This window comes from Anolis sagrei, chromosome 6, assembly GCF_037176765.1.
Source record: "Anolis sagrei isolate rAnoSag1 chromosome 6, rAnoSag1.mat, whole genome shotgun sequence".
In the NCBI taxonomy this organism is placed as follows: domain Eukaryota; kingdom Metazoa; phylum Chordata; class Lepidosauria; order Squamata; family Dactyloidae; genus Anolis; species Anolis sagrei.
The window spans coordinates 35360967-35379058 of record NC_090026.1 but is presented as its reverse complement, the minus strand read 5'-3'; the positions used below and the strand labels follow the sequence as shown (position 1 = coordinate 35379058).

General features: G+C 41.6%; 1 protein-coding gene across 18 annotated transcripts in view; it reads left to right on the top strand.

Annotated features, from left to right (window-relative positions):
• The window catches only part of SRCIN1 (SRC kinase signaling inhibitor 1), a 443687-nt gene extending 437191 nt beyond the window's left edge, over positions 1 to 6496 (top strand). For 15 of the 18 annotated variants that reach the window (XM_067470007.1, XM_067470008.1, XM_067470015.1 and 12 more), the window contains one exon: positions 4068 to 6496. In XM_067470007.1, coding sequence (XP_067326108.1) covers positions 4068 to 4202 — 135 coding nt within the window. In that variant the 3' untranslated portion in view covers positions 4203 to 6496. Of the gene's footprint in view, positions 1 to 966; positions 1009 to 3820; positions 3906 to 3977 lie in introns of those variants that run through there. The other 3 variants (XM_067470010.1, XM_067470012.1, XM_067470013.1) reach the window with 3 other exon arrangements.
• The last annotated feature ends 11596 nt before the right edge of the window (positions 6497 to 18092 follow it).

Sequence of the window (18092 nt, the reverse complement as noted above, 5' to 3'; positions counted from 1 at the left end):
ACCCTTCTCACCCCAAAGGGGACTCAGAGCGGCTTACAAGATATATATACATACAATATATTATATTATTAGCATTGTACAATATCAGTATTAAATATTACTATATTGTGTTATACCATTATATTGTAATATTATTAGTAATATTACATGTAATATAAATATATTATTATAATATATTATTATTAGTAGTGGTATATTGCATTACATTATGTTATTATATCTTAATAAATCTTAATTACATTTGACCTAGCCATAGATTTTAAAAGTGTGTTGTACTATTGTCAATCGCTTATGTTATCGTCTATGTGATTTATTTTAATTGCATGTATTGTTGTTGTTATTGCTTGTATTCTGTGTTGCAGGCTTGGCCTCATGTAAGCCGCACCGAGTCCCTTGGGGAGATGGTAGCGGGGTATAAATAAAGGTTAATTATTATTATTATTATTATTATTATTATTATTATCAGCATAGCACAAGAGACAAGATGGAACTGTCCCCTGCCCCCCCCCCCCCAACCCCTGTTCTTAACTATGAGTCATTTGTAAGTCTGACGTTTATAACTTAGGGACTGCCTGTATATACATATGTACACACACAAATACACAAATATATGCCCTGATCCTGCTGCTAGGATTGCATTGTTAAATTCCTAGATATGCTCACACATAATGCAACATGTAGCTAGGCCCCTAATATCATTTCTGCGCTACATTAACTTTACTCCTGTCTATCTCAACCTCCGTTAACTGGTTATTTAAAACATGCAAAGCTGATGTAAGTATTTGCAACTGTGCATTGGAGAAAACAGTTCTCTGTTCTTTAGAGAATCCCCGTCCACACCATGTGTCCTTTTTCCACTGCCCTCCAAAATGCCCACATGCATTAGCATTGTTCAGAGTCTTAGTGGCTAGGACATTACGCTTCTGCTGGGTTCACACACTTCTGTATTCTTACTGATGCTAACAGTGTGCCCAGTGGTTGGCCAGCTTTCTGAGGCCCCAAAGCAAGGTAACAACTGCCAGTTTTTCATCCCTTAAACCACAACATCTCTATCTGTTCCTCTGTGCTTTGTTTCTCAAGGCTTGACTTGATTTCTACCTCCCAGAAACCTTGCCGTCTCCCTTCCCATTGCATTGTCCCTGGCACATTTGATATGCTGGCCCGTTTACTAGTATTCCCTGCTGATCCTGATTGCACTTTGTCTGTTTTGCTATGCTAGAGCTGTATGATAAATGGCAATGACTGTGGATGCCTCATTTCTCCTGTTCCCAATGTCTCTCTATACCACCCTCTGTTTTGCTTGTTATCTACTACTATGAATGCAAAAAGATCACCCCTGCTTCCCCATATAGTCGTAGAGGGTGAATGGATGGTTGTGAAATGTATTTCCCTTCTGTGGTCTTTCAGTCTATTTTGAGACCTGTTTTGTGAGCAAAATGAGACTGTCGCCTAAAAATGCATCCTCAACACCAGTTTCCTGAACAACTCCTTCCATCCTAAGCCCAGGCACTCCAATACTAACCACATCCTGAACTGGTTTGCCATAAGCACAGGTGCTGTTTCGCTAAGTGGTAGCCATGGAATGCTTTTAAGGATTTACCATCTCCAGTGATATTTTCATGGTTTGGTTTGCAACTGAATGCAATTGCCTGGCAGAATCTCACCCAGGTAGTGCTGAAGCAGAAAACAAGATTGTATACTAGATACAGTCGCCTGCTGTGGTCTGTAGGTGGTTGAAGCGGAGAACTTCCCATGACATATCTGGGGTTGTTTCCAAAGTATTTTTGCTCTTGCTTCCTTTTACATCAAAATGTCAGCAGTAGGAGGTGGAGATACAATTGGCACAACTAACATATTTTAAGGAACTAATGGATTTATTTATTTAATTAATTAATTTCGTATCAAAAGCATTGCACAAATTAGTATAAAACTGATAAAAACAGAAGGAGCGCAGGTAGCTAAATATCTTTTGACCAAAATGGGCAACAGCAATGGCATTGTTTCTAGCCTCCAACAATTCTTCCTCTGTACATGAGGCAGGGCATAGTGGACAAGCATACAGATGCAGAGTTGTCTGTTCTGCTTCACAGTCACATAAGGTGTGGGATTCTTTAAGGTAGTGCCATTTTGTCAGGTTGTCTCAGAAGTGGAGTGGGCAGATAAAAAAAAGACAACTAATGGATTAAGAGACAATATAAACATCTTCTCCAGTGTGGAATATCCTTGGAGGAACAGACATGGAAAACTGTAGAAACATCATCCTGAAGGCCTTTTAAGAATAGGTCTCATTTGCCCTTAACAGTGAAATGGGACATCTTCTTAGAGTCAACAAGTTATAATTCTAGACATAGTAGTCATCACTAGAGATGTAGGTGGATGGGTAAGTATTAGATGCAGATTCCTTCTGTTGCCTAGGCACCACATTGAATTTTAACTATTAGTTCCCTTCCAGCGCATTTGTCTCCGAACTAGATGTCAGACTGTTTTTGCTCATGGATCTTTCATGCAAATTCCACAAGGACTTTCAGTTGCATGCAACATATACTCCCTTTTACAGGGAAACTATTGTGCTGAAACAAATCTTTAGGGAAAGACCTTCAAACTTTAAAAGGTCAAACTTCAAAGAATTTTAAAAAAAGATTTTAAAGATTTTTAATAAAAGTTTTTTTAACAATAAGAATTAGAAAAGGAACATCTACTTCCATAATGGCTTTGTATTTTATCCGCTTATGCTTTTTGCCCTATATCTTTCCCACTTATTCATACATTGGCAGGACTCCCCGGTGACACAGTGGGTTAAACCCCTGTACCGGCAGGCCTGAAGATCAACAGGTTGCAGGTTCAAATCCGGGGAGATGGTGAATGAGTTCCCTCTATCAGCTCCAGCTCTCCATGCGGCGATGTGAAAGAAGCCTCCCACAAGGGTGGTAAAACATCAAAACATCCGGGCGTCCCCTGGGCAACGTCCTTGCAGACGGCCAATTCTCTCACACCAGAAGCAACTTGCAGTTTCTCAGGTCGCTCCTGACACGACAAAAAAAAATTCATTGGCAGGAGCCCCCGGTGACACAGTGGGTTAAACCCCTGTGCCAGCAGGACTGAAGACTGACAGGTCACAGGTTTGAATCCAGGGAGAGCACGAATGAGTTTCTTTTATCAGCTCCAACTCTCCATGCGGGGACATGAGAGAAGCCTCCCACAAGGGTGGTAAAACATCAGAACATCCAGGCATCCCCTGGGCAACATCCTTGCAGACGGTCAATTCCCTCACACCAGAAGCGACTTGTAGTTTCTCAAGTTGCTCCTGACACGACCAAAAAAAAATCCATTGGCAGTTATGATAACTGCAACCGTATCAAGAATTGCCATTAAAAATAAATTATGGTTTCCTCCTGCTGGGTCCAAACTGAGTTAGTTATGGATTGCAAGTTGAGGATACTCTCCAAAACAAAATGGCACCTATCAGTGTTTCTAACATAATTGATCAACAAAATTGCACTTCATTTGGGGCTACCTCTGGTAAACAGCACCTCTGCAGTAACCTGCATTTCCTCCTTCCCTCCTGCTATCCCCAAATCCCGCTCCCCTACCTCAGTTCTCTTCAGCGAAAGAAATAGTGTTGTTATTCTAACATGATGTCCATGGCCACAGACTAACATTTCAATTCTTGTCCCTCCCCATTTTCTTGCCCTACCCTTCCCTGTCCTGCCCTCCCCTCTGTTGCCTGCCTACGTGTTTGTGCTCCCGTCTGTCTATTTTGGGGGTGCCTTCTTTTTGTCTCCTTTACCTCCTCTAACAATCACACCTTCCCATTGTCTAGTAAACCTATAGAAACCAGCTCATCTTGTACTGTTTTGTCATATGGACCTTTTGCGTCAGGTCTAGCCAATGCTACTGCTTCTGATAGAAATGTTCCTAACTAGTCCCCACTCTGTCTCTTTTTTCTCTCACTTTCCTTCTCTCTCTTTTTCTCTCAGCTTTGAGAAGAAAATGTTTGGTTCCCCCCACCTTTCTCCTTTTCCTCCCTCCTCCTTCTTCTTTTCCCTGAATCTTGCTTTTCTTTCTAGGCCGCTAGATCAACCAAGGATCCTAGCATGATGAATGAGACTTCAAGCCCAGTCTCAGAAAAGCCTACTTCGGGCAGGACCTCCATCCCAGTACTGACTTCCTTTGGGTCACGGAACTCCTCCATTTCGTTTTAAAAGTCGAGTTGCCAACATCTCCAATCGGTTGTTTTCCTACCTGCTGCTCCTGTGGGACTGGGGAGGGTGTGCATCTCTCTTTATGATTTCTTCCTCCCCAGATCTTACGGGGGCACCTAAAAAAAAGTCCCTCACGACATATTTTATGGTCCTTTCAGTATGACCAACCTGCGGTCCTACTTCCTCCTCCAAAATGATGGCCTACAGACTTCATGTACTCCAAAGGATCATTTTCTGTAACACAACAATGTATTCCACAATGACCAGTTTCTTATCTCCTTCTCCAAATCGACCAATATCTTTTTTTCCTTGGTTTTTTTTTCTGTTTCTCCTCAAAGCTTTCCCAATTTATCCCAACTTATTGTTCTGTTCTAACATTTTACATTATTTAAGTACAAAGAGTGTTAAGAATTTTGCCAGTTCCACATAATAATAAGGCTGTTGGGCAATGGTGGTCTTTGCTGTTCCTTTAAAGGACGGGTAGAAAGGAATAGAATCACTGGAAAAGCATATAAAAACAAGGGGAAGAAGCCCACTTCTAAAAATGCCTCAGAACCCCATGGATATTTGCTGCTATTCATATTTCCTTATGTTAATATATATAAATATATATATATAATTGTAATTAATTGATTAACATGGATCCTTGTAGGTGTGTGCTGAGTCATTCATGAATCAATGGTGTTTTGACTTGGGGGCATGTATGTGCTTCCATTTTGTGGGTTTTCTGTTCTTTACTACCTGTATCAAAGACTGTTCTTGGAGTGCGGGGATATGCGTGTATGTGCGTGTTTCGCAAATTGATATATCTGTTCTTTTTCTTCCAAGTGATTGGATTAAATGTGGAAGAAGAGCAAAGACTTAAACAAGCACTGACTTTTCCTCCTATGAACCCCCCCCCCCCCCATCTTTTCAACCATGGAGAAGCAACCAACTGTTAAAATAGTGGTGGGGGGGAAGACTGTTATAAGAAGGAGGTAGCAGGTGGTTTGTCTGAACGATGCTGAGAACAGGGTCCAGAAACAGAAAGTCATGCTTCCTATGACATTGAGACACATAAATGTAGCACTTTAAATATCTGTTTAGTTACCAGATGTGTGAGATTCCAAAATTCATGGAATACCAAATAGGAGGCAGAAGTCAGGGAGATGAGGGTGTCAGGGTATCTAAGAAGCTGGGTAGTCAGGGAAAAGGAGAATGTGGAGTGAAGGAGATGAAAGGCTGCTCTGTCATTCCTCAACATGAGCTTTTGTTGGATAGGAATGAAGGTGGGTCAGATCATGGAGAGAACAATTTCCTCTCTAAGGTGAGATTCCTTCATGAGAAGGTGGAGCCCCATATAAAAGCAAAACTACTGTGCAGACTTTCATTGGCACAGAACCTCACAACCTGCCATGGATGCAGGTGAAACGTCAGGAGATAATGCTTCTAGAACATGGCCATATAGCCCAAAAAACCTACAACAACTCAGTGATTCTGGCCATGAAAGCCTTCGACAATATATTGGCACAGGTTCTACTAATAATCTCTGGAGGCCTCAAATGTAGTACTTGAGAGACAGCAGGGTAGTGGAGGGAAGACAAAATTGCTAAGGAAATGTTCAGTGGGATGTATGTATAGCATAATTTCCCAATGGATTGTATGTGTGTGCGTGTGCCTCACAAACAAGTTGCATCTTGGACTAGTGGGTTTTGGAAGGCTCAGCCCAACTGGATGGATCTTTCCTTATTTCTTGTTTACATTTCCACACCTTTAGGAGCTTTGATTCTGGATTCAAATAGCTAAGTTAGCTTTGTGCGAAAAGTTGAGTGGGTTGTTGGGGGTCTGTTCTTTCTTGGCCTTTGAGATGCAGAAAAATTCAGGATGCAGGAAGCACAGCAGGTCATAAAAAGGAATATTGTCTAGTGAAGGAGACATGTGTGGTGTGGGACTGCAAGAGTGTTACGTGACGAAGGCTGAATCATTTACCAAGTTCTGAATCACTGGTCGGCTGGCAAGAAAGATGAGAAATGGTTTGTAGTGGAGCTTGGAAATGGTACCATTTGGACTACAATTCCTAGGTTTCCCCGTCGGAATTGTAGTTCAATTTATGATTACCATTTTCTAAGTTTGTACCATCATGAGTACCATTTTCTAAGCTCTAGTTTGTACCATGAATGATTTTTTTCCTTTGAAATAACATTGTAATATGAATGTGTGTTTTCAGGCTCACAGACCAGGATAGGGAGAGGAATGTTCCTTAAAGAGAGAAGTAAGGGCACAGCCTAAAGGAGGAACAAGAGATCTTGCACAGTTGCCATTAAACAAAAAAGAACTGCACAAATACATGGCCGTGTTCTCACACAGTTCCCACTTTTTCCAGTTATGTAGGCACAGGTAAACTTACCGTGGGATTATGTCCTCTAATATTAAGCACAGAGAGTAAAATTAAGAAATAGCTTACATGTCATGTGGCCACATGCACAAAATGGGATTTCAATGGGATTATATTGTGAGTGGGGTTTTTTTCATAAAAGAAATGGAGAGTCTGTATGCAACACAACAATGTTAATCATTCCTTGTTTTGTTGATTCGCTTGTCCTTTATTATTATTATTATTATTGGGATTTTTTGGCGGGAGGGAAAATGTGGGCGTTTGGTTTTTTTATGATTTTTCTTCTTTTTTGTAAATCAATCATTTTTGTATAAAGATTTTGAGAGAGCCTTTTTTTCAATAACAAAGTTTTTTAAAAAGTCAAAAAAATGAAATGTTCTGTAACAACGATCCAACAAATATGGAAAACAAAAACAAAAAAACAAAAAAGCAACCTCTTTACATTTAAGTGAAGTGTCTTAACATTTTATATATTTGTTTTAAGAAATATATTTACATATTATATATATATAATATACGTAATATAAATATATATATATAAATATTGAAGAGGAAAAGAAAATGAAATTCCTGTTGTGTCTAGTATATTTAGAGGGAGGGGGGAGAATGGTGTTTGTTTGTTTTTCCCCTGATTAAATTATGTATGTTGCTCTTTGTGCTTTAGGAAACTAACAAGGCATTGTTGCGGTGGTGGTGGTGGTGGTGGTGGTGATGCAAATAGAGCTAGAAGGCACCGTTTGCTGGGAAATTCCTTGCTCTTGAGCAGCTCCCGTCCCTTTTGTTGGGGTCTGCACAGGAGAGGTCCTCCAGCCAGGTTGTGCCCCAATGAGTTTAGAAATCCTTCTGCTTCGCTAACATTCTGTCTATGGCTTTTTGTGTCCCGTTTCCCATTGTCTGTCACTTTCATATTTCCTTTTATGTTTGCCACTGGCAGGAATGGAATTTGCACTGCCTACTATTCCATACTTCTGTTTTTTTCTCTCAAAAATTTCCTGTTTTGGAGCAGGAAGGAGCCAAAGGTAGAGGAGGAGAGGGTAAGATGTTGAGTCACTAATATTGAGCTTTAATAGCTGTGTCAAATTAGTAATTGGCTTCCCAACAGCTTGTGCCTTCCAAAGAGCATGCAAAGTATTGTGTTAAAAATCAAGTGTGCAAAACTCAAGTTAATAGTTGCAAAAAGCTGATTGCTGGTCATAATCAACTGAGATCTTGCATTGGGCATGTAGCTATAATCTCTTGATCTGATCCTTCTCCCCAGGGCCGTAGCCAGAAAAAAAATTCGGGAGGGGTTGAAATTTTCGGGGGGGGGGGGATGAAAATTTCGCAGGGGGGGTTGAAACCTGCCTCCTAGCTGACGCTGAAGCAAAGAGCACAACAGGGGGCAGAGCAGCCCTCAATAGCCTGCAGCTCCGCCCCTGTCAACCACCTCCACCAAGTCTGGCCTCCTTAATGAGAACATTCAACACACACACCCCACAATGACAGTAACAACAACAACAACAACAACAACAATAATAATAATAACAATCCTTTATTTGTACCCTGCTACCATCTCCCGGAGGACTCGGTGCGGCTTATAAGAGGCCGAGCCCAAATACAACAGTAAAAACAACAACAATAAGCAAAATAAACAATAACTCAAAAACAAGGCAATAACATTAACAACACACCATGACGCAATTAGAATCTGTGGCAGGGCCAAATGTAATAATTAAAATTAAAAAGTGCTGGGCATGACCAGGTGAAAAGGGTAGGGGTTTGGAGGGGGATGGGCATGCAGTTATCCTGGCTGGGGCTTGCCTGATGTCCTTAGGGAGAGAGTTCCAGAGTCGAGGGGCCACCACCGAGAAAGCCCTATCCCTTGTCCCCGCCAATTGCACTTGCGATGCAGGTGGGATCGTGAGTAGGGCCTCTCCAGATGAACAAAGAGATCGTGTGGGTTCGTACACAGAGATGCAGTCACGCAGGTAGGCGGGTCCCAAACAGTGTGAATAAATTGTCAATATTTGCCTGAGATAGTGCTTGCAGTTCTGGAGGGACTCTTAATTTTTTGCATCTCATAGACTTAGCATGGGGATATGGTTAACCAGTTAAAATTCATGAGTAACCCAGGTTTTTAAAAAATCTGAAACATTTCGGGGGGGGGGGTTGAACCCCTAAACACCCCCCCCCCTTGCTACAGGCCCGTTTCTCCCAATCCACCTTTAAATCCAGGCAATCATACTGAGGGCTGGAGTTATATCATCCTGGCAAGCAGGACCCTGAACGATGGTGTGTCCAGCTATCTCCAAAAATGAATTATCATGCATCAAGGAGTCATGGCAGGACTGTTTTTGCTTGTCACACCACACATCACTGGCATCAGAGGGCTGGATGCACCAGCTTTCAGCTCCACAGAATTCCCTTGGCACAGCTGCCTGGCTTTTCAGGTGGATTTGAGGGTGTCTGTGTCATGGCAGTGGTGTCAAAATTGTCAGTCTGAATATGAAACAGTTATAAGGCAACATGGTAATTGCCTAGCAGGATGCCAACCAATGTCGTTTTCCTGACAGTAAGGGTATAGTAAAGGTTTTTGTGTGTGTCAAGAGCAACGTGAGAAACTGCAAGTCACTTCTGGTGTGAGAGAATTGGCTGCCTGCAAGGGCATTGCCCTGGGGAAGCCTGGATGTTTTGATGTTTTGGCATCCTTCTGGGAGGCTTCTCTCATGTCCCCACATGGGGAGCTAGAGTTGACAGAGGGAGCTCATTTGCATTCTCCCCAGATTTGGACCTAAGACCTGTCGGTCATCAGTCCTGCCAGCACAAAGGATTAACCCATTGCACCACCAGAAGCTCCTTATAGTAAAGGTTTCCCCTTGATATTAATTCTAGTTAACTCTGACTCAGGGGGGTGGTGCTCATCTCAGTTTCCAAGCCGAAGACCCAGCATTGTCCATAGATGCCTCCAAGGTCATGTGGCTAGCATGACTCCATTATCTTCCTGTTGAAGTGGTACCTATTGATCTACTCACATTTGCATGTTTTCAAAATGTTAGGTTGGCAGAAGTTGGGTCTAACAGCAGGAGCTCACCCCGTCCCGTGGCTTCGAATTTCTGACCTTCTTGTCAGCAAGTTTTGCAGCTTAGCGGTTTAACCTGCTATGCCACCATGGCCCCTAAGGGTATAACTAAGCTGTACTCAAGGGGTAAATCTGCAACTTTACTTTACCTTGAAGTTACCTTTATAGTAACAGGTCCTCACAAAATGCTGGAGGAAGAGAAGGAAAATTAGCATATGGTTCAAGAACAGTTTTACATCGGGCCTTTTGCTTTACTGTAGATACTGAAAGAAAAAGTGTGCATTCCATACCACAGGTCGGCTGCTTCTAGCATTCAGATTTTCAAAAAAGCAATGAAAAGTAACCATTTTTGTGACTTAAAGAAATTCGTTAAACTGCAGCTGCTTTGGCCTTGGAACTGTAACTTACTATTTTAGAAGTATCTTCTTGAGTTCTGGAAATTGCTATCAGACCTCTCAGTGGTTTTGCATCCCCCCCCCCCCCCCCACACACACACACATATGCAAATGAGCCCAAACATCTTCCAAACCCCATAACAAACCTATAGCTCCATGGTTTCTGTATGGAAACTGGAACTTTTTGTACAATGTTTGAAATGGGGTGGAGTGCATTCTCAAATTTCTCTCACTTTCTGTTGTCTCATCCTTTCTTAACTACAAGCCAGGATCCCGCCGTAGCACAATAGGTTAAACCCTTGTGCTGGCAAGACTGATGACCAACAGGTCAGAGGTTCGAATCTGGAGAGAGCGCAGAGAGCTCCTGCTGTTAGCTCCAGCTCCCCATGTGGGGACATGAGAGAAGCCTCCCACAAGGATGATAAAACATCAAAACATCCGGGCATCCCCTGAGCAACAACCTTGCAGACGGCCAATTCTCTCACACCAGAAGCAACTTGCAGTGTCTCAAGTCGCTCCTGACACACACAAAAACTACAAGTCATTTGTAAGTCAGATGTTTGTAACTTGGAGACTGCCTGTATGTTAGATGGCAGCATGCAAAAATATGAGAATGAGTTCTTGGGAAGGCAATTATTTCAATAAGTAAGACAACTTTATTTCTAAAAAGGAAAATCCCAAGATGTTATTACTCATTTTCTATTATTATGGCGCTGGATGCCAAATTAGTCATACTTAGAACTGACTACTGAAATAAACATTGCTTAACTATGATTTCAGTATGACTAAGACGGTCTAAATTTGGATATAACCAATTATTTTAATGCAAAGTTTGTGCGTTCTAACAGCTGAGTTACTTACCTAGGCGATCCCTTGTTGTCTGAGTAGGATTATCTTCCAAGATCGGTGTACTGATGGTGGGTCTGTAGGTGGCTGTAGGTGGCTGTGGAGCCCTATTCTTGTTCTGCGTGTTCTCCTGCAGTGAGAGCATTGCTTTCGAGGTGGAAGACTGTCTCGGTCGGGGTTGGCTTGACACGCCTTCCTCTTGGCACGTTTCTCTCTTTCGCCCTCCATTCGTACCTCTTCAAATTCTACGGCACTGCTGGTCACAGCTGACCTCCAACTGGAGCGCTCAAGAGCCAGGGCTTCCAAAGAGATTTGCAGGATTTTTTGGAGGCAACGCTGATGGACAACTAAACAGTTTAATTCCTTCATATTAAAAACCACTCTGCCCATTTAATGTCCATGGGATGGAGCTGTAATTATGCTTTTTTTTGGAAGGTGAGAGTTCATCTTTAACTTCTCTACATGCTAAAATATCCCTGCTGCCTTTAAATCCATGGCACACTCAGACCATTCGTCTATGTAGCCAATATTGTTACCTTGGACATACATCAGCTCTCCAGCCCTAAACAATGATGCCAAGGATTGAACTCAGGACTTTTTACATGTATTGCATATATTTGCAACAAAGCTACAACCCTTTTCCTTAAGGACTTCAAGTAGCATGTTTAGAGACGATGATGGCCAGCTATCAGATTCCAGCATATATTTGAAAACCCTCATTAGATAATCTTAGAATTCTAATTTTTTTCTGTTATGGAATAAGAGATAATTGCAGGCATACTACCAACTCCAAAAGCAGTTTCCCCCAAACTCCAGATGTGCTGAGGTACAATTCCCAGAAACTCACAACCTAAAAACTACAATTCAACATATCTGAAGAGCACCAGTGGGGGGAAAGCTGTCCTAAAGAATAGTACATTGACAAAGGCCAGTCCTATAAAAAGGCAAGTCAAAGGGAGGTTTTCGGTGACATTAAGAGGAGCAGAGTGGGAGACAGGAAGATTAGAGAGATACAGCTTGTTCTAACAGCATGTCCTGTTCACCCGCTCCACTGCAATGGAGGATGTTTGTAAGAGCACCTCCTGTTCCATTTCGGCAAGCTTTGTGAACACGCTGCTGAAACGTGTCTCACCTTGTTTAAATGAATGAAGAGGGTTGCTATCCACATAACCCTCTCCCCTGTAAGAAGCAAAAAGAAATATTGGATTTGCACAAGCATGCATTGGCTTTATACTAGGCTGTTGGATTCTAACTGAAGGAGCCCAGGAACGCAAGATGGTTGTGGGGACACAATAGCAATCCCAGATGTAAGTCTCCACTACCTCAACACCCACAAAGATTTGAATCTTCAAGGAAGACCTGGATCAGTGTTTCTCAACCTTCCTAATGCCATGACCCCTTAATAGAGTTCCACATGTTGTGGTGACCCCCAACCGTAACATTATTTTCGCTGCTACTTCATAAATATAACTTTGCCATTGTTATGAATCGTAATGTAAATATCCGATATGCAGGGTGTATTTTCATTCGCTGGATCAAATTTGGCACAAATACCCAATACACCCACATTTGAATACTGGTTGGGTTGGGGGGGGGGGTTGATTTTGTCATTTGGGAGTTGTAGTTGCAGGGATTTATAGTTCACCTACAATCAAACAGAATTCTGAACTCCACCAATGATGGAATTGAACCATTCTTGGTATATAGAACTCCCATGACCAACAGAAAACACTGGAAGGGTTTGGTGGGCGTTGACCTTGAGTTTTGGAGTTGTAGTTCGCCTACATCCAGAGTGCACTGTGGACTCAAACAGTGATGGATATCGATCAAACTTGACACAAATATTCAATATGCCCAAATATGAACATTGGTGGAGTTTGGGGGAAATAGACCTTAACATTTGGGAATTTTAGTTGTTGGGATTTATAGTTCACCTACAATAAAGGAGCATTCTGAACCCCACAAACAAGAGAATTGGGACAAACTTCTCACACAGAACCCAGATGGCCAACAGAAAATACTGTGCTTTCTTATGGTCTTTGGTGACCCCTCTGACACCCCCCCCCCCGTGACCCCCTCAGGGGTCCTGACCCCCAGGTTGAGAAACACTGACCTAGATCTTTGCAAGTATTTATTTTTACCCAGGTGTAAACTACATTAAACGTGTTACTCCAGGTTAACATCCAGGCTAATGTGACATCTACGTTGCATTTTTTGGCAGTGTAGATGGGCCCTTAGGAAAGAAGTAGTTGAGGAGACAGTGGTCTCAGGACCCATTCCATTTTAGTTTCTTTCACATTCCTTGTCTAAAACACTTTTTTTCTTTTACATGTCTGTTCTTGAACTCAACGGGTGTGTGTATGCGTGTGTATAAGTGAGAGAGTGTGTCACTGTCATGGCATTATCCAACTGCTGTGTGAGCAACAATCATAGAGAGTTTATTTAAATATATATATACAGATTATATATATATAGAAAAGATAGCCCACACTTTATTGAATTTTTATTTAAAATGGGAAAAAAAGTTTTTTAAAGTTTCAAAGATGTAAGTTAGAAAGCACCGAGCTATGCATGTATTTTTGGCGTGTATGTTTGTGCGTGTGTGTGCGTGTGTGCTGGGGGGAAGCAATCACCACTGCATGCCATGAGCCTCGCTTTACTCGTGTGGATGTTGTTTTAAGAGAAGTTTAAGCAATTTTGAAAGGTTTTTTTTAAAAGAAAAATTTAAAAGAGAGAGAAACTTTTAAGCACTGTGTAGGGAGGATTGATGATGTCATGTGTCTCTTTCGCATGGATTTTATTGTGAACTGGTTTTTTAAAAGGAAAACAAAAAAATGACAAAAAGTACCTATCAACAACACCACACCAAAACTGGTCATAAAAAAACAACTGTTCTGAAAAATCTGTAACTTTTGTAAATCTTTCTGCTGCTATCTGTAGGTAGAGTTCTGTGTATAAAAATCTATGGATGCCATGTTTTATTCTGTGACAAATGTGATCATTGTTAGTCAAGAATTCCAAATGAAGGAAGGTTGCTTTTTTCTTTAATTTACCCCCCTCCCTCCTCTTTTTGTTTGTTTCCTATAAAGAGTGTCTGACTTTAATAAACTACTCTTTCCCCCCTCTGTGACACTTATTTTCACAATGCTTTGTTTCACCCCATTCCTTAAAAGAGGAAAAGAGCAGAGGTGCTTGCGGGATCCTGGGATTGCTTTAGGACAATGTTTCTCAGCCTTCCTAATGCCACGACCCCTCATGTTGTGGTGACCCCTAATCATAAAATTCTTTTCGTTGCTATTTCCGAACTTTAATTTTGTTACTGTTATGAATCGTAATGTAAATATCTGATATACTGGATGTATTTCCATTCACTAGACCAAATTTGGCAGAAATACCCGATACGCCCAAATTTGAATACTGGTGGGATTGGGGGAAGGTATTGATTTTGTCATTTGGGAGTTGTAGATGCTGGGATTTATAATTCACCTATGATCAAAGAGCATTCTGAACTCCACCAACGATGGGATTGAACCAAACTTGACACACAGAACTCCCATGACCAACAGAAAACACTGGAAGGGTTTGATGGACATTGACCTTGAGTTTTGAAGTTTTAGTTCACCTACATCCAGACAGCATTGTGGACTCAAACAATGATGGATCTGGAACAAAATTAGCACGAATCCTCAATATGCCCAAATGTGAACACTGGTGGAGTTTGGGGGAAATCGACCTTGACATTTGGGAGTTGTGGTTGGTAGGATTTACAGTTCATCTACAATCAAAGAGCATTTGGAACCCCACCAATGATAGAATTGACCAGATTTCCTACACAGAAACCCATGCCTTCAAGGGACTCGCTAGTGTGAGCGTCCCTCCAGCCTCACACACTGCCATAGGCCGAGCACACCTGCTTCTCCCCTACCCGATTGGAGTCTCAGAAACAGCCCTCCCCTTGGTTGAGAGGCTGGCCAATCACAGCAGGAGGAGGGCTTTTGGTGGGAGGATTTGCTGTTTCCAAAAAGGAAGAGAAGGACAGGTGGAGCGATCTTCAGCCTTCTCTGCCACAGGGGTTCCTAAGACCATCAGAAATATATGTTTTCTGATGGCCCTTGGCAACCCCTCTGAAACCCCTTCGTGATCCCCCCAGGGGTCCTGACCCCCAGGTTGAGAAACACTGCTTTAGAGCTTCTAGTAACACAGAGATCAGCATTGTGGGCAAGAACTAGGAAGGCAATCTCTCTTGGTTTATAAAATCCACGCAAAATCCTCTAGTCAGCCCTCCACATTCACTGTTGTTAGGATCACAGGACCCTTGTGAAAGCGAAAAACAGTAAATAACGAAATTGCTATTGTTTTAATCTTGGAGAACATCTCTCTCAGTAGACTATATCTAAGTCTTCTAGCATGGCCCATGGTCAGCTTCCACTGGAAGCTGGCTGTAGAATTGCTTTGGAGAAGTGGTTCTCAACCTGTGGTTCCTGGACCACCGGTGGTCTGCAAGAACAAAAATATGATCTGCGGCCTCACCATTACTACACTGTTGCAACAAGATAGACATGGCATTGAGAATGACTGGTCTCGCAAAAACCCTCTTATTGCCGAGGCAATGAGGATGTTGGGAGGAGAGAGGTTGACTAACCACGAAAGATTATTACTTCCACATCAGCTCTAGATTATTAAATATGGTTTTCTCTCCTGGGTGTCCACGAGCAGATGGTGACCACTGGATGGCATATGTTCTGTATCAGCAACTAGAGCTGATGTCCATCCAATGCAATTTTCTGAATCAGCACCCCAAATAAACAAACCTAAAGTTGACCAAAAACTGAATTGTGAGCCTTTTGGTACTAATGTTGGAGAATGGTCCCTGGTCAAAGTGATCCCTAGTCAAAAAAAAAAAAAAAAAGGTTGGGAACCACTGCTTTGAAGGAACTAGAGATTTCTAGAGAGGTTTTCTCCCTAGAGATCTCTAGGTCTTCCAGCATGACAGAAAGAAGTTGACCATAAAGTCACACTGGAAGACCTAGAGATTCCTAAAGAACATTTTAAATCAAATCCACAAATAATCTGACCAAGCTGAAACCACATATATGAGAGGTAACTGCATTTAAATGGCTATTCAGGGATAGTGCCATAATGGAACTGGTATGTAATGCAATTCTAAAAAGTTCTAAGCATGGGTCACAAAGTTGGTCATCAGCATTGGATGGGAAACTAAGCAGACACACAGAGCACCTTGTCACAGTCTTCCAGTTATGGTGAAATGTATTCTACTTCTGTCTTATAATTGAGAATTTTGTCAAACTCTATAGCTATCCATCCAAAATTGTACATACAATTTAATGTGAATTTATTTTGACCTTCGGGAGAGGGCACTCGTCTTAATTCCACCACCTCACCTCAACCTCTGCACATGCACAATGAATAAGTGGATGCCCAGACAAGACCTTGAGACAGAGCATTATCTCAGCTCAGTAGTTTCCCATATAATAATCGGCTATGTGCAGAAAGTCACAAAAAGGCTAGTATGAAAGGACCTGTGTGCACTTAATGCCTTTTCCTTAGGCCTGCAGCAAATTCAAGTCTCTTTTCCTGTGAGCCATCCTACCTTCATGTATGTGGAAGGGGGGAGTTCTTAATAATACCAAAAAGACAATTGCATAAAAAAGGGCAGAAATGGAAAGGAAAAAAGGAAAGATTTGGGCTCCAGTGTACTTGAGAGATGGGAAATAGAAATACAGCTTTTTTTAAAAAAAAAAAATCTGCATTTTATAGTTGCAAAAATAGTCTTAAAAGTATGTTGGTGTAACCTTTATAATCAACTATTTCCATCCACTAGTTAGTTGTAAATTAACACAATTTTTAAAAACCCATAGAAGAAAGATTTGTATTAATTTAACTTCCCAATGGCTTACAGTGTGACTTTTTCACTGCCTGCTTTGTTGCATAGACGGAACCAAATGTGTGACGTTTTCACCTCGATTTGTAAAATTGTGAAGGTTAGAATCACCTTTGTGAGTTTAGTGTTAGTCTTCTGCATTGGGATGAGAATGTAAGTACCTTCTGTAAAGCTCCAATTTATAAGTAGGCAACTGAACCCTTTGTACTAGCCTAAAAAGCAGTAGACTGTCAAAACTATAAAATTCAACATGGTGCATATGTTCTTCGTAAGTAAGCTTGCACATGTGGGAAATAAAGTTAAGTAGTTTTGCAACATCTGTATTCACCTGGGGCTGCCACGGCATTACAACATAGGACTGATGCAGTATGGAACACTTCTGATGCACATCTGGAACCAGCTTGGAAGTGCTGGAGCGCAACAAGAGTGCTCAGTGTCCATTGGCAGTGTTCGATGTGAATACCTTCTGTCAAGCTCCCATTTATATAGAATTATAAGGAGCCAAGTGAACCGTTTGTACTAGCCTAGAAAGCAGTAGACCGTCAAAACTATAGGCTAGAATTCAACATGGTGCCTATGTTCTTTGTAAGTAAGCTTGCACATGTGGGAAATAGAGTTAAGTAGTTTTGCAACATCTGTATTCACCTGGGTCTGCCATGGCATTACAACATAGGACTGATGCAGTATGGAACACTTCTGATGCACATCTGGAACCAGCTTGGAAGTGCTGGAGCGCAACAAGAGTGCTCAGTGTCTGTTGGCAGTGTTCGATGTGAATACCTTCTGTCAAGCTTCCATTTATATAGAATTATAAGGAGCCAAGTGAACCGTTTGTACTAGCCTAGAAAGCAGTAGACCATCAAAACTATAGGCTAGAATTCAACTTGATAAACATGTTCTTTGTAAGTAAGCTTGCACATGTAGGAAACAGAGTTAAGTAGAACTGCAACATCTGTATTCATCTGGGGCTTCCATGGCGTTACAACATAGGACTGATGCAGCATGGAACATTTCTGATACACATCTGGAACTAGCCAGGAAGTGCTAGAGCGCAACAGGAGTGCTCAGTGTCCATTGACAGTATTCAATATGCTTCAGATGTTCTAGATGTGCATCAGATATGTCTGATGGTCATCAGAAGCTCATGATACACATTGGGACGCTTTTGCCTTTGATCAACTGACAAGGTTTGGATGTGTGTGTGTATTTCTGCAGCTTAGTAATGGATCTGCAAAGATGTAGACTGGGATGTAGAATCTTGGCTGCAATTATAATTAGTTCCCATTGGAAACAAACAAACAAACAAACAAACAAG